The 16,301-nt window shown below is 37.5% G+C and overlaps 1 protein-coding gene across 4 annotated transcripts in view; it reads left to right on the plus strand.

The window, feature by feature from the left end:
- LOC150088262 (acetyl-CoA acetyltransferase, mitochondrial-like) overlaps positions 1-16,301 on the plus strand; it is a 670,540-nt gene that overhangs the window by 52,705 nt on the left and 601,534 nt on the right. For all 4 annotated transcript variants that reach the window (XM_090369428.1, XM_090369427.1, XM_090369425.1 and 1 more), the window contains one exon: positions 13,749-13,783. In XM_090369428.1, coding sequence (XP_090225554.1) covers positions 13,772-13,783 — 12 coding nt within the window. In that variant the 5' untranslated portion in view covers positions 13,749-13,771. The remainder of the gene's footprint in view (positions 1-13,748; positions 13,784-16,301) is intronic.

Raw genomic sequence — 16,301 nt, forward strand, 5'->3', positions numbered from 1 at the left:
TCCTGAGCTGGATATCATCATTCTTCTCTTTCTTGGTGATGCCTTTCTACTTCTCCCTCTCTCATACACAGGGGGGTAACTCGGGAATTTTTTTTTTTTGGCTGGTGCAGCATAAGCCTCAGGCTTCCTTGTACCATATGGTTAATAATAATGATGATACGTAGAACATTTCCCTATGATACTCTCCAGAAATTAAAATGAATAAAACATTAACGCAAAATGATTACTATAAAAAAATAAATTGAAAACAAATAAAAAATCAAAAGAACACAATTAAAAATTAATTTAAAAAAGTTTAACATAAATTTAAAAAAGTTTAAAATTTAAATTTTTTACTGTAATCATTTTGTGTTAATTTTTTCATTTTAATTTCTAGAGAGAGTATCACACGGAGGTGTTCTACGTATCATATTGATGTAAATTTCTCTTATTCTTTTATAAATATTGAAATCTGCATACAATGTATTGAGCATCGTAGCTCTGGTTTACACTAGCAGATTTTTAATGCATGAAAGGTCACTGCTGATAATCAGATCAAGAGTATTGCTTTGTCTTGTTTCCTCCCTAACATGCTAGTGTTCAGAAACAGTAATCCAGTTAATTTACAAGAGTCTTTCTACTCTGTGAATGACCAGTCCACCCAGTCTATTCAATATTTTTAAAGTCACGAGTTAGGGTTAAATTTGAAAGTGTGTGCAATTCAGCCCAAACATGATAGGAGAGAGTATATGATGTGAGAGCCTTGTCAATCAATTCGGCCCTGAAGAGATTGTGCAAGGCTCATGGGGTAGAATTTTTCTCAGTGTTGTCTGTGCTGGTTAACAGGAGAGATTGTTTCTATAGGGATGGGATACACATAAATAGAAAGGGTGCAAGAATATTTGCTGATGCTATCGTGGCAGTGTTAGGTGGATCAGAAAACTTCTTGCTTGGGGGGATTCACAGGCTAATAGACAAGCAGAGGTGAAAGTGATTCTTGCACTCCTTCTGTTGGAATGAGCAGCAACCTGGAAAGTGAGGTACTGGGGATTTCAAGGGCTGCTGGGAGTCATCATGGAACAAGTAAATACATGGGTTGTGTAAGGGTAATGAAGAGAAAGAATAGGTGTATGTGTATACTTGCATATGTACACAAATGCTAGGAGTATAGTAATAAACTTAATGAATTTGAAGTGCTGGTCAAGACATCAAAAGTGGATATTGTTGGGATATCAGAGATGTGGTGCCACAGATATAAGCAGTACAGAATTGGAATTTGAGGAGTACAATGTGTACAGAAAGTATAGATAGGACAGGGAGGGAGGGAGGGAGGAGGGGTTATGCTGTTAGTTAAGAAAGACAAAATCTAAGAAAGTGCATTCAAGTCACATTGGTGGACAATGGAATGTTGTGTCAGTGTGGTATGATGTAAGCACTGGGAAAGGGAAAATGAGAGTAGGTGTGTGATTTAGGCCTAATGAATCTGATGAGTATAATGGTGCAGAGAAATAGTGGGCCATTAAATCAAAATGTCTTATAATGGGGGATTCTAACTTTCCAGGTATTGACTGGAACTTGTGGTGGTCACTCGCACACTAGCAAGACTTTTGTGGATTTATTGGATGACTGTTTTCTACAGCAACATGTTCAAGAGGTAACCACAGGGAGTAATACTCTTGATCTGATTATCAGCAATGATTCTTAATGCATTAAGAATCTGCAGATAAAGGAACCACTATGTGGCAGTGATTACAGTGTACTGATTTGGAATTTACTTAATGATGTAATACTACTATAAGAAGTAAGGGGAAGGGTTTTTGCTTTCGTAAAGATGAGTACAGTGATCTCAGAGAGTTTTTGAATTCTATACAGTGGAATCAACTGATGATGTTAAAAACAGTGAATTCTAAATGGGAACCCTCAAGGACTTAATCTTGGAGGGTACTAGGCTTTTCATACTTAGGCACCTCCGTAGCCAGGTGGGTAGGAGCAGCAGTGCATAGCACACACTTATTGATTAGGCCAGGGTTCGAGCCTGTGACCAAATATGGAGGATGCAGAAAGGTCAGGGAATGACTACTGCATATGGCCTTAGTTGCTAATGCTCCTAAAAATCAAATATCAACAACAACAACTTTTCATACCAATTAAGAAATACTATTCAAGGTTTAGGCCTAACTGAATGTCAGATAAATTAATCAGGTTCATGGCAGGGAAGAGAAATTCGTCTGTCTGTAATGTAATCAAGTCACAAAGGAGGTTAGCAGGTGAAGGCATATTGCGAGAAATCTTTGGCAAAGGATGCAAAGAAAAACAGCAGAGAGTTCTTTACTTATGTAAACTCTAGAAGGAAAGGAATGAAGAATCAGATTGGTCCACTTAACAAAGATGGTTTGATTATTGGTGATCATGCTCAGGTAGCTGATAAACTGAATGAGTATTTTGCATCTACATTCACACATGAGGAGTTATTCAAGGAAGGGAATGCCAGAAGTTTATAAAACTAACAGGCTAAGTGATTTTGTAATAACTGAGAGCAAAGTGGAGAAGAAATTGTTGAAGTTAAACATAAGGAAGGCACCTGGGGCAGATGGAATCTATCCAGTTATATTAAAGGATACAGCATAGGAATTAAGCTCTTAGCCATAATTATGAAAGCTTCCTTGGACTCAGGGAAGGTCCCCATGGACAGGAGTTGTGCAAATATGTCCCCAATTCACAATAGGGATCAAAGGGTGACATGATTAATTACATATCTGTTAGTCTAACTTCTGTTCCAGGGAAAACAATGGAGTCACTGGTTAAGGAAGTGATGCAGGATCATCTAGACAAGACTGCAGTTTTAGTTTAGACACAGCATGGGTTTTTTAAGGGAAAGTCTCATCTGACAAATTTGATTGGATACTATGATGTGGGCACAAAGGAACTGGATGCAAAGAATAATTTTGATATCATATACATCGATTTTAGGAAAGCTTTTTATACTGTGGCACATGGAAAACTAATGTACAAAATGGAGCAGTTTGGCCTTAAGGGCAAGTTGCTACAATGGATAAAAGAATAGTTGAGTGGGAGAAGATAGAAAGTGGTAATCAATGGATGCTGCTCTTCATGGACAAATATTGTTAGTGGAGTCCCCCAGGGTTCGGTGTTGGGCCCACTTTATAATAAATATACAAAATAAATTTTGTATATTTATAAATGATATTGATGAAGTTATATCAGGCTTAATATCCAAGTTTGCAGATGATACTAATGTTGGTAGGGTTGTTAATGACAGTAATGGCAGTGTGTTACTGCAACAGGATCTTGAAAAGTTAGGAAGATGGGCTGAGAAGTGGCAACTGAAGTTTAACATTGACAAATGTAAAGTACTGCATATGGGTAGCAGTAACCCCATAATAATGTACCAACTGGGTGGTACTACACTCAGTCTAGTGGAGAATGAAAAGGACCTAGAGGTAAATGTGCAGTCAGATATGAAGTTTTCTTAGCAGTGCAAAAAAGGCTGCAAGAGTAGCTCATGGTGTCTTGTCAATGCTATACAGCAGGCGTGGCCAACAAATCGATCGCGATCTACCAGTCGATTGCAGCTTTAATTTCGGTCAATCACGACTAATTTTAAATATATATAAAAAATAGATTAGTCAAAATCTAAATGTTATTATTATGTGCCTCACTGCATACACTTATTACAAATCTGTTGAACCACAAGACCACTCTTGTCACCCCGCAGCCGCTAGGCTTGTCTATTGAAAATTCACACAGTTTTGTTGAGGAGAGCATAGTGTACATGTCGAATTCTTATTTAGCTTACTTAATATTAATAACTGGACAGTGCTTATACGTTAATGTAATACTCTTTCATTTAAAATGAATACTACGAAAAAGAGTAAAACATATTTTCATGAAGAGTGGGAACTAGAATACTTTTTTTTATAATGATAAAAGAAAAATGTTATTTGATTTGCCACAAAATTTGGATATAGACACAGAAGCATTTGCAATGCTTCTGTGGCTATACCCAAAAAAAGAAAATTTGGAAAGGTACTTCAAAGCACTCCATGTTAAATACTTATCGGATTTTTCGCCTAATAGTGGCCTTAGAAAAAATAAATTAAAAGAAGCTTAAATCCAGATTATTTGCACAACAAAATTTCTTCGTGACACCTAATTTACAATCTAAAGCAGTAACTGTAGCATCATTTAAAGTAAGTCATTTCTTGCAAAAAAGTGCATACCATTTTCTGATGGTCATTTCATCAAAGACTCATTTTTAGAAATAACAGATTCTCTTTTTGAAAATTTTAAGAACAGAAATGGAATTAAAAGTGCCCTTCAAGATCTGTAATTATCTTGAAATACTGTGATGCAACACGTCGAAAAAATGAGTAAAAATGTGAGCAAACAATTGCTTGCTCATATTGCTAATTGTGTGTCCTTTTCTTTATAACTGGATGAATTTACAGACGTCAGTGATATAGCTCAATTGCTCGTTGTTAATCGTATGGTTTTTGATGATTCTGCCAATAGAGAAGAACTGCTGGGTATGGTTCCGTTAAAAGAACTAGAGGTCTTGATATATTTAACACATTCAAAAATTTTATTGAAACAATTAAATTACCACTATTTAAGCTCGTATCAATAACAACAGATGGAGCTAAAGATGGAGCATCTTAACGGATTCATCGCATTTTGCCAAAAGGATGATGAATTCCCAGATTTTTTGAGGTACCACTGTATCATCCACCAAAAAGTGTTAGCCAGCAAAAGATTAAATACTAAAAGTATTATGGACACAGCTTTCAAAATCATGAATTCCATCGGAGGACAATCTTTTAAAAGGAGACTTTTCAAAATGCACCTCGATGAAAATTAAACAGATATGATATTACACACAGATGTGAGGTGGCTGAGTCGGAGTAAGTTTCTACAGATTTTTAAATTTGTTGGATGAAATTAAAAAATTTGTTGATCAAAGGGGAGATGATTATCAGCAGCTGCAAGGTGTGGTTGTGTGATCTGGCTTTTTTAGCAGATTTTACCAGTAAATTAAATGATCTGAATTTGGAATTACATGGAAAAAATAAAAATGTGGGTGACATTAATAGTATTTCTGCATATAAATATCAAAATTTTGGCAATGGCTAAGAATCTCAAAGAAAAAAAATTCAATCATTTTGCAAAAATATCCTGTTTTTGAATTTAATAGTGAGAAATATGTTTCTAAAATTGAGAAAGTTGTGGGCGATTTTGAAACCAGACTCAGTGATTTTAAAACAATTGAAGATATTATTCAATATATTTCTTGTCCATTTAAGGTCGGACTTAGATACAAAACAAATTGCAGAAAAAATCGCTGAGATTTTTCACACGGAGAAAATGTTACTTGAAAATGAAATTATTACATTGCGAAACGATATCTTCCTAAAAGCCAGGTCATCAGAAAGACTTTTGCAAATATGTTTGCTGAGAAAAGTACCCAAAGGAAAAAAATTGCAGTGAACTTTTAAATTCCTGTTTTGGTTTCACATATCTATGTGAAACCAAAACAGGAATATCTATGTGATATTATCTATGTTTCACATATCTATGTGAATCGGCCTTTTCATATTTGAAACAAAAAAAAAAGACGAAGAATCGCAATACTCTTACGGATTTACATACAGAAGATTCTGTACGGTTGGCCTTATCACAGTATATACCTGATTTTGAAAGCTTAGCAGATGACATTAAGACACAAACTTCACATAAATTAAAAACATATGAATTTAAAATAAGAATTCTGAATTGTATTTAATTTTAAAATATATAAACAACGTTATTCGATATGTGTTGATTAACATTTTTAACCATGTGCAATGAATTTCTTGAGATGGTAGATCGTGGCACATTTTGAAGAAAAAAAGTCGATCGTATCAGAAATTAAGTTGGCCGCCCCTGCTATACAGGAATTTTGTTAACAGGGATAAGGGGTGATTGTCCCCTTGTATAAGGCAATTGTTAGGCCACACCTTGAGTACTGTATACAGGTCTGGAGGCCTCATTTTAGGAAAAAATGTAGAGCTGCTGGAATGAGTACAGAGAATGGCAATGTGACTGGTGAGTGGAACCTTGAATAAGACCTTGAATGGTTCGAGTAGGCTCAATGCTGATGGGATTTTTCCTCTTGCTCAGATATTGAACCTGAATGGGCATAAATTCAAATTGAGGAAAGAGTTCTGGAATAAATGTGCAGAAATTTGCCTTTAGTCAGCAGGTAGTTGATTTCTGGAACAAACTTCCATCTGTCATTGTGAAAGTTAATAGCTTAAATAAATTCAAGTTCAAGGAACAACTGGATAAACTTTGAATTAATGGATGTGTGAAATAGGATTTTTTTTTTTTTTTTTTGCTAATGCTATATAAGCTTTCTTTCTTGCATCGTATGCCTCTTCTAATGCTAATGTGTCTCAACAGTTCATCTGACACTCATTTAGGTCTAAGCCTTGAACAGTATTTCTTCAACTAACTAATCAAATAAACCAAAACCTGACCAAGAGACAAATACATAAAAATGAAAGAAAGGAGGAATACATAATTATCATAAGACTGACAGAGGAAAGTAAATTAGACTCCTGCAAGGCTGTAAAGCTGACCATCACCAAAAATCTGGAAACACCATTTAGGCATGTCAAGATCAAAGGATTCAGAAAAACAGGAAACACTGGGTAGGGTAGTAATTGAAACAGCTACCATGGAAGATTGCCAAGAAAATTATAATTAAAGAATCCAACGGTCACTAACTTAGGCTTGAAAAATGGACATGCCAAAAACAAGGGAACCAAATATTTTAATATTTGACGTAGATAAATCTAAAAGTAAACAAGAAATCATAACAGAAATCTACGAAGAGAACCTACAGGATCACTTAACTGAAAACCAACTACACTCAGAGTTCAACCTGAAATATAATACTAAACCAAGTCCAGGTTTAGTATTATATGTATAACTCCCAGTCCTTCAACTGGTTAGCTGAGATATCCACCAAGGTCTGGTAGATAATATCCAAATGAGAGAGGATATATATATAGGGTGCATGAAGTTTGGGCACACTTTCCACACATTTTTTTTTTTTATGAAAAACACGAGAGGTATTAGAACCTATAGTACTTAGTACCGTGCTTGAGTTGGAGGTTGAGAAGACGAGAGAAGATATTTGTGAACTTGAACTTCTGAAGACTGTAATTTTCAGGAAATACATATGAAGGAAGGTTGTTCCAGAAAATGGCAATTGAATGAATAAACGAGGAAGATGAAAAGTTGGTTCTGTGAATTTGAAGTTGGATACTAAATGGATGTTGACTGGTGGTGGCACATGTTCGGACTGTTTTGAAAGAGAGAGTGGGAATTATAGAAGTCAATTCAGAAGAACAGTGCCCATGGAAGTATTTGTATAAAAGGCATGCAGCAGAAACAGTACGTCTATGAGACAGCAAGTGGAGAGACTCGGTTAGAGATGAGTCATTAATTAACCTAACTGCCCTCTTCCGGATGGAATCCAGAAGCCTGAGAGAGGTTTTGGGGGCACCACCCCAGATGTGGGAACGATATTCCATGGTAGGGCAGATTTGCGATTTGAACAGAGTGAACAGCTGTTTGGAAGAAAAGTAATGCTGAGAGCGAAAGAGAAAACCAAGTTATTTAGATGCAGAGGAAGCAATATTTATAATGTGCTTGTGGCAAAAGAGATTAGAAGTCAGGGTAATCCCCCCAAAAGAGATATCATTTTGCCTAGAAATCGGAGTGTCACCAAAGATAAGCATAGGAGCAGAAGAATCCTTTTTGCAAGATATAGAATAAGACTGAGTTTTAGAAGGATTGAATTCAACTAAGTTGTCTTTGACCTAATGGGGAATTACCTGGAGATGGGTATTTAAGGAATCGGTAGCAGATATTCTAGAAGTTGAAGTTGATTGAGCAGAGCATGGTTTCTCAAAATGGAAAGTGGAATGCAATGTGCTCTCATTGGCAAGACTATGAATAGGATTTCCAGTCAATGGAAGAAGATCATTAATATACAAGAGAAAAAGAGTGGGGGAAAGAACTGAACTTTGGGGGAATACCAGCATTAATGGAGAAGTTAGAAGACAGAGCCACCTACCATCATCCTCAGTGAGTGATCAGAGAGAAAACTGGATAACCAATTACAAAAAACAGATGGCAAACCATAAGATGTAAGCTTGTTTAGAAGACCTTTATACCAAACACGATCGAAAGCCTTTGAGATATCAAGAGCAACTGCTTCTGTTTCACCAAACTTTTCCCTTGAATTAGTCCATAAATGGGTAACATTAGCCAGAATATCACCAGTGGATCGACACTGACAGAATCCATATTGGCGATCATTGATCAGATGGAAGGGGTAGTTTAAGAGTTGGTGGTTAATTGATTTCTCCATTACTTTAGAAAGAGTAGAAGTAATTGCAGTGGGACGATAATTGAATGGGAGAGATTTGTCACTCTTTTTAGGAACTGGCTGGATATGAGCAAATTTCTAAGCAGAAGGAAAAACACCTTTGAAATAAGAAAGTGAAGAAAGGTGGCAAGGAGCAGGAGTAAGTTTAGGAGTGCAGGTTTTGAGAACAAATGTAGAAATACCATTAGGATCTGGAGCTTTCTTAGCATCAAGATTAGTCAAAATCCTTCTGACCTTTTGACGGCAGAACACAGGATTGAATGGAGCATGTTGGGAATGGTGGGAGGTGTTTTACCAAGATCATTAATACACGAGTTGGAAGAAAAATGGGATGCTAGCAGTCAACTTTATCTTTGGCTGAAGTGACAACAGAACCATCTGGTTTTTGACAGAGGTGGGAGCAGAGATGGGCAAAAGATGCGGCCAATAGCATTTGGCAAGAGACCAGAATGTTTGGATACCATTTGAGCAAGAAGCAAGTTTTCTACTCTTAGCCTGTTCAAAATCTAGTTTGGACTGATTAATAACTGCTTTATAATTGTCGTGAGCTTTGGAGTAGGCAGAAAATGAAACTGAAGTTGGAAACAAGCCAATTACGATATGCAAAATTCTTCTCTTGAACAGCCTTGGTACATTTATTGGAAAACCAAAATTTAGATAAAGGATGAGATTTTAAAGTGGAGTGTGGGATAAATTATTCCAGTCCTACAAGGATAATTTCACTGACACAATCTGAGTAAACATGCACCTCCGTAGCCAGGTGGGAAGGAGCAGCAGTGCATGGCACACACTTCTTGATTAGATCGGGCTTCAAGCCCGTCACCACTAAATACGGAGGATGCGGAAAGTTCAGGGAATGACCACTGCATATTCCTGGAGCAATATGGCCTTAATTGCTAATGCTCCTAAAAACCAAATAACAAATAACTGAGCAAAATTGACTTTGAAACAGTAATCCGACTAAGGAAAAGAAGAAAAGAAATCTGGCAGGTCATCCCATTTTGCATTCTTGTAATACCAAACAACACGAGGTTGGGAATAGCCATGAGATAAAGGCTCCATTGGAGAAGAGACCATCACGAAGTTGTTATCTGAGGTGCCTAAAGGACCACTCACTTCGACCGTGTACTTAGAAGGGTTGCTTGTGAGAAAAAGATCAAGCATGTTGGCTTTATGGTTAGGATTGTCCGGTATTCTTGTAGGTAAATGAACAATATGTGCAAGGCCATTAGTAATTGCAAAAGCTTCAGCATCTTGACCAGGTGGGTTGGTGTGACTAGAAAACAGAAGCCAGCTGGAGTTGTGAACATTAAAATCACCAAGGAAAATTACTCACTGTTAGGAAAGTTGAACTGGAGAAAGTCAAATTACAAAGAGAGGAAGTCAGAGCTCCAAGTGATTAGTGGAATTGGGAGAACAATAGAGACAACAGATGAATTTCACAAAATGAGGTAGAGAGATTTTAAGCCAGAGAAGATGGAAAAGACTTGCTGTCAACAGGAGAGCTCTTGTGGCCATAGTGCAGGCCATAGGGAGACTCTGCATACCAAATAGGCTCAAAAAGCGAAATGCACAAATTGTAAAACTTCAGAGTTGACTTTCAGTCATTCAGTGAAGGAAACTAAGTGCCCAAACTAAATGAAGGCAGTGAAGAAACTAAGACAAAAAAATTGATTATTGTTATAATTCGTAATCCAGATCAGTACCAGGAGTTGAAGTTTCTTCAGTTAAATGCCTAGCAAGCCCCTACAGTTGTTGATCAATTAACATTGATTATGGAAGATTGCCACAGATATTTCCTGTATTAGGGAGCCCTACAACACCCGTGGTGGTAAGGTTCGAGGATATCCAAGAAGCTACAGAATAATAGAAGCTACCACGGATACTACATAGGCTGTGATAGTCTTAAGAAATGCAAATATCACAGTTACTAAAGTAAATAACCTCTGGCAACGTGTGCTCAGATAACCCCCTCCCACCCCCTGGATCATCCCATCTCTGTATTGCAGGATGGGCATAAATACAGCCCCACTCCCCAATACCCAGAGCACCCACCCAGTAAGGCCTTGAATGGATTGAGCAAGGTCAATCCTAATGGGGTTCTTCCTCTTGCTCAGATTAGTCACCTGAGGGTACATAAATTCAATTTGAGGAAAGACAATTGTAAAATAAATGTGCCGAAATTCACCTTTAGCCAGTAGGTGGCTGATAGTTGGAACAGACTTCCGTCTGCTGTAGTGGTCAGTAACTTAAATGAGTTCAAGGCAGAACTAGACAAACATTTGGAGTGAATGGATTGGTGAAATGGGAACAGTATTTTTTTTTACTTGGCTGATGCTATATAAGTTTGCTTTCTTGCATCATATGCCTCTGCTAATGCTAAGTCAGAAAGTTCCCATTATTAGACATTCTAATTTACCGGTCCATTTTATGTCTTTATAGTTATTCGTATACCCATCAGGCATATAGTATACCCCGATCCTCTTGTTTTCTCAGTGCATATCTCACACCAATCTGATCATTGCACTGGTCACCATGCCGACCGGGCTAGCCGGGTGGGTAAAGTGCCTGCCTGGCAACCCAAAGGTTGCGGGTTTGAATCCCGCCTCGGGCTTGGATCAAAATACTGCAAAAACCTTGGGAGGTGCATTATGGCCACAGAAGCCGATGCGCCAACTATCAAAAAAAAAAAAAAAAAAAGCTGGTCACCATTGTTCACTGGAAGCACTTGTGACAGTTCCCTAAAATCTCTGTTGATGTTATTATTATTATTATTAGCCCTATGGTGCAAGGAAACCTGAGGCTTATGCTGTGCCAGCCAAGAAAACAAAATTGAGTTACCCAGAGAGAGAGAGAGAGGGGGAGAGGGAGAGGGGGGGGGAATCACCTAGAAAAAGAAGAATGATGATATCCAGCCCAGGACCCTGGGTGTGGCAAGCCCATATTCACCAGGTATGAGCCCCTGGGGTTAAATGGCAGCATTAGAGAAGTCTACTTGTTGTAAGGAATATTGTCACAACTTTGTTTCCTTGGCTAAGGTAAAGAAAGCCAAGGATTATTGGCCTCATGAGTGGACTGAAATTTACTTACTGGTACACCCTCCAGACTGCCTCAATCTTAGGGTGTTTAACTATCCTCCCTTTCCTGCAGTTTTAAAATAGGAAAACGACTTCTACTGCCACTACCGATAACACACCTCTTTCATAAAAGTTGTTTTCCTATTTTAAAACAGCAAGAGAGGTGGGGATAAACACCATAAGGCTGAGGTGGTCTGGAGGGTGTACCCGTAAGTAAATTTCAGCAGCGAAGGCATTACATTCATGAACTCCAATAATATCCAGGGGCTCACATCTGGTTAGTATGGGCTTGGCTCACCCAGGGTCCTGAGCTGGATATCATCATTCTTCTCTTTCTTGTGATTCCTTTCTACTTCTGACTCTTGCTCTCTCTCTCTCAGGGTAATTCAGATTTTTTTTTTTTTTTTGGCTGGTGCACCGTATGGCCAATAATAATAATAATCTGCTTTTAATACCAAGAAAAATTAATCAGTGCATTGTTATCAACATAACATGTACCCTCTGTTTACCGAGAATGCAAGAAGAAACTGTGGTAGCAGGAAAAGGTTGTCCGGTAAGTTTCCTGAAGTTTGCTGTAGTTCTTGTGTGTTGGCTTGCTTTACTTTGCCGTTTCCTTTTCCATAGGGAGACACTGTTAGAAACTGTTAGTGTCTCACTAATGGTTCTGGTAGGAAGCTAGAGAGCATTACTGAATGGAGGAAAGCACCTGTCAATAATGCCGGCTTACTAACAATAATTTTATGCGACAGATTCCACTCGTGTATATAATTAGGTTTAATACAATTCCTGAACTTTTCCTAATTGTGTGATAATTAACAGAGATTTCTGGATTTTTTAGTGGAGAAATTAAAAAGCATTTTCACAAACAGCTATTATAGCTTCATCTACTCCATTCACACAGCTATTAGCTGTGTGGATGGAATAGATTGAATTGTGAAGTTTTGTCTGGACTCTTGTTGACCTTGTGCATCAGGCTCATTTTTAAAGTCCTGAAACAACTTTGCATGGTAGTATATGGACTTTAATAACTTTTTTTTAAACTGTGATCTGTTCCGTTAAAGTATAATTTAGGAGACCATTTTAAATAGTACAGCAGGCCCCCATTCTAACGCGGTTCGCTTTACACTGATTCACTATAACGCGGTTCGCTTTACGCTGATTCGCTATAATGCTGTTCTTATATTATAACCCATATCTGACTATAATGCTGTCACAGATCACTATAACGCTCTTTTACAGATTGCATTTTTGGCATATTTAACGAAATCATTGCATTTGATGGCATAGATAGCTTGAAAATGAATAGCAAAACAGCATTAAAACTTTTCCCATGCCGACTTGAAAAATTTTCCCACGCTCATTGAAATTTTCTCGCACGCTAATTTAATTGCAGTACAGTCACTTGTTACGTAGTTCTGAGATCAACATTTTCAAAAATGATCAAGTATATTGCTTGTAATATTTGCGTTATATGCATTTATCTGAAGTCTAGTCATCACTCAGTACAGTATTAGACATCGTGCGTAACAGACAATTTACTTGAACATTGTATCATAATTAATGCAACCAACGCAGGCGCCTCCCTAGCCAGGTGGGAAGGAGCAGCAGTGCATAGCACACGCTTCTTGATTAGACCGGGGTTCGAGTCCGTCACCACCAAATACGGAGGATGCGGAAAGGTCAGGGAATGACCACCGCATGTTCCCAGAGCAATATGGCCTTAGTTGCTAATGCTCCTAAAAACCAAATAACAAACATAACAAGCAACCAACGCAGTTAAATTTTCGAAGAGTTAATAATGGCCGATAAGAATGAAAAAGCAATGTCTGGGCACAGTACGAAGACTATAAATGTAAGAAAAAGACCGAATTTGAAAATTAAATTAGACGTTTTGAAGCGAATCGATTTCCGTTAACGACAAGCGGTTGTATGCCATAATTTAGGACTTGCAAGTTTAACTGTAAGAACAATTATAAAAAAATAAAGAATTATTGATTAGGAAATATCCTATGGCACCGACCGCAACTTACAAATACATATGTTACCTTATGGGAATGCGAATTCACTTAGCGCTCTGTTTTTCCGGAATGAATTATCAGCGTTAAGCTGGGGGCACCTGTAGTTAAATAGAGGAGAAATAGTTTTGAAAAATTTTCTAAGGATAAGTAATGCAATGCAGTATTTTATTTTGTTAACTCATCTTACATTTTTTTTTTTTTTTTTTTTTTTCCCAGATTGAGACTAGTTTGCAGCAGAGATGGCCGTACATGTAAGTAATTTAAATTTTACATTAATGCAAGTGAGGTTGTTCAGTGGAATTAAAGGAACAATTTTTTTTTTTTTTTTTTTGAAGGGTGGTTTCTTAATGGTCAGGCTGTCCAACTAGGAGGTGATTCCCACATATGCTAAACTAGGTTGGTAGGGAACTGACAAGAATTCTGTTTCAGTGTCCACTCCTTATTTTGTGGTGTTACCTTTTGGTAGGAAGCCAGCTATGGCTATGGAATGAAGAAAGATGTATTTGCTTGTTTTGGACTAAGCTGACCAGATTGGGTTACCTATGAGTGAAAACTTATCACTATGGTAGGAAAAACAATATGGATATACTAGATGCAATGCTGACTGGATCAACATGGACCCTGCTGTGCTTGTCAGGGGAACTAGACACAGTGCTAAATATTTTACTGGAATAACAATCAAGATAAGTTAACATCAATATAGAAGCCTAAATGGCAAAATAGTAGAATAAGAACCAGGTTGATATGATATTAAAAATAATAGTCGTCACAGAAACCAAGAGGGTGAATGCAAGAGTGATGTAGCCAAAATTAACTATACAGCCATTCCCCGACTTATGTAAGGGTTGCGTTCCATGGAACTCTACGTAAATCGGAATTTCCCCCATGCTTGTGCAGGATTTGCAACTGTGCTTGCTGAATTGATTGAATCAAAAAATAAATGTTCAACGATCATGTAAATAGAATTATTTATTCAATTTTTTATCTCATGCACAGAAAAAATTACAAAAGCATGCAATTTAAAAAATTTCAAAATTATAAAATTACAAAAAAAAGAGATCGTTGCCAGAATCGACATCTTTACTGATAAGTATGCCACTGCGGAGGTTGAGGGCTGTGGAGATTTAGAAGGGGGCAGCCACTCAACCTTACGAAAGAACATATTAATGGATGACTGGACGGTGGCTTTTTTCTTTTCATTGTAGATTTCTTTGTAGCAAGTATATTATTTGGCCCTCTGTTAACTTTTAAGAATCTTTCACTGTCAGGATCCATTTTCTCAAACCTCGCATTGCCAATGCCATCTCTCTGGTGATGAAGCATCTTGGCTCCTCATTTGGTTCATCTTGAGCTTTGTCAGCATTTTCTTCCTTCAGTATCGCTGCCTGCAAGTTAATAAGTTCTTTGTTAGATAATTCCTTCTTTTCTTCTTCTATTAAATCCTCCACGTCTTTGGCATCAACTCTCCAACTGAGGTAGCTCTGCAACGTTTACAATCTTATCTGTTATCTCTTCATATGATTCTTCTTTTTCAAATCTTTTGAAACCTTTTACGTGCTATTGGCATATTTTCTTCCATGTGCCATTTAAACAACTTTTAGTAATTTCTGCCCAGGCCTTAATAATGTTTAAGATGTTGTGGTTAATATTGTAAAATTTCCAAAAGTCTCTTAATGTAAATTTTTTTCCCACCGTCTACTGCAGACAATGCCTGAGCAAATATTGTGCCTAAATAGTATGCTTTTAAATTCGAAATAACACCCTGATCCATAGTTCGGATGAGTGAAGTCGTGTCTGGCGGTAGAAATATGACTCATGTTTGAATTGAAATCATCTAGATGCATAGGATGTCCACAGCATTTAAACCAAACCTCAAAGAGAGATATTGTTATCCATGTTCTCTGGTTTGATCGGAAATGCATGGGTAGGGTGGCTTTATGGAGGCCCTTAAATGCATGAGGATTTACAGAATGGTACACAAGCAGTGGTTTTAATCTGCAATCTCCCGCTGCATTAGCCCCATGCAAGAGGGTGGCCCCATCTTTTGAAGCCTCGAAACCTGGCATCGCCTTTTCCTCTTTGGCAGTGTATGTTTGATACAGCATTTTTTCCCAATACAGTGTAGTATTGCCAACGTTAAAAATTTGCTGCGTTGAATAGCTGCCTTCATCAATAATTTTTTCAAACACATCGCAAAATTTATCTGCAGCTGCAGAATCGACACTGGTGAATTTACTGCATACTTTAACGTTGTGGAAACCAGTGCGATGCTTGAACCTATTAAACCACCAGTTGCTTCTATTAACTTGGCTTGGGGTTCGCCGCACTTATCCTTAATATCTTCATAAATACTTCTTGCTTTTGCTTGAATGGTCTTAGACTTAGACTTAGGGGCACTCGCTTCTGAATCTGATTTTCCATCCATATTATTAATAGCTTTTCCATCTTCTATATAGCACCCGAATGCTGTTTTGTGATCACTGTTGATCTTAAATGTGTCCTTTAAGTCCACTGTCCTTTGAAATAGCATTCACTGTTGAAGCAACGAAACTTAATTCCCATGCAATAGATGACAAACTTTGTCCTGCTCCTTACTCCTTAATCATACTTGCATTTTCCACTAGTTGCTTTCCCTTCATCATTATAATAAATAGGAATGAAGAGAAGAGTCTGAAAATTTGTTTCTTATATGATTGAAGAGTTCAGTGAAGGGGAACTCATTTCACCATAATAACGTAAAAACCCACACAATTTCAGGTATCGGTATTA

The sequence above is a fragment of the Mastigoproctus giganteus genome, chromosome 3 (assembly GCF_048544385.1).
Source record: "Mastigoproctus giganteus isolate SK-2022 chromosome 3, ASM4854438v1, whole genome shotgun sequence".
Taxonomy (NCBI): Eukaryota; Metazoa; Arthropoda; class Arachnida; order Uropygi; family Thelyphonidae; genus Mastigoproctus; species Mastigoproctus giganteus.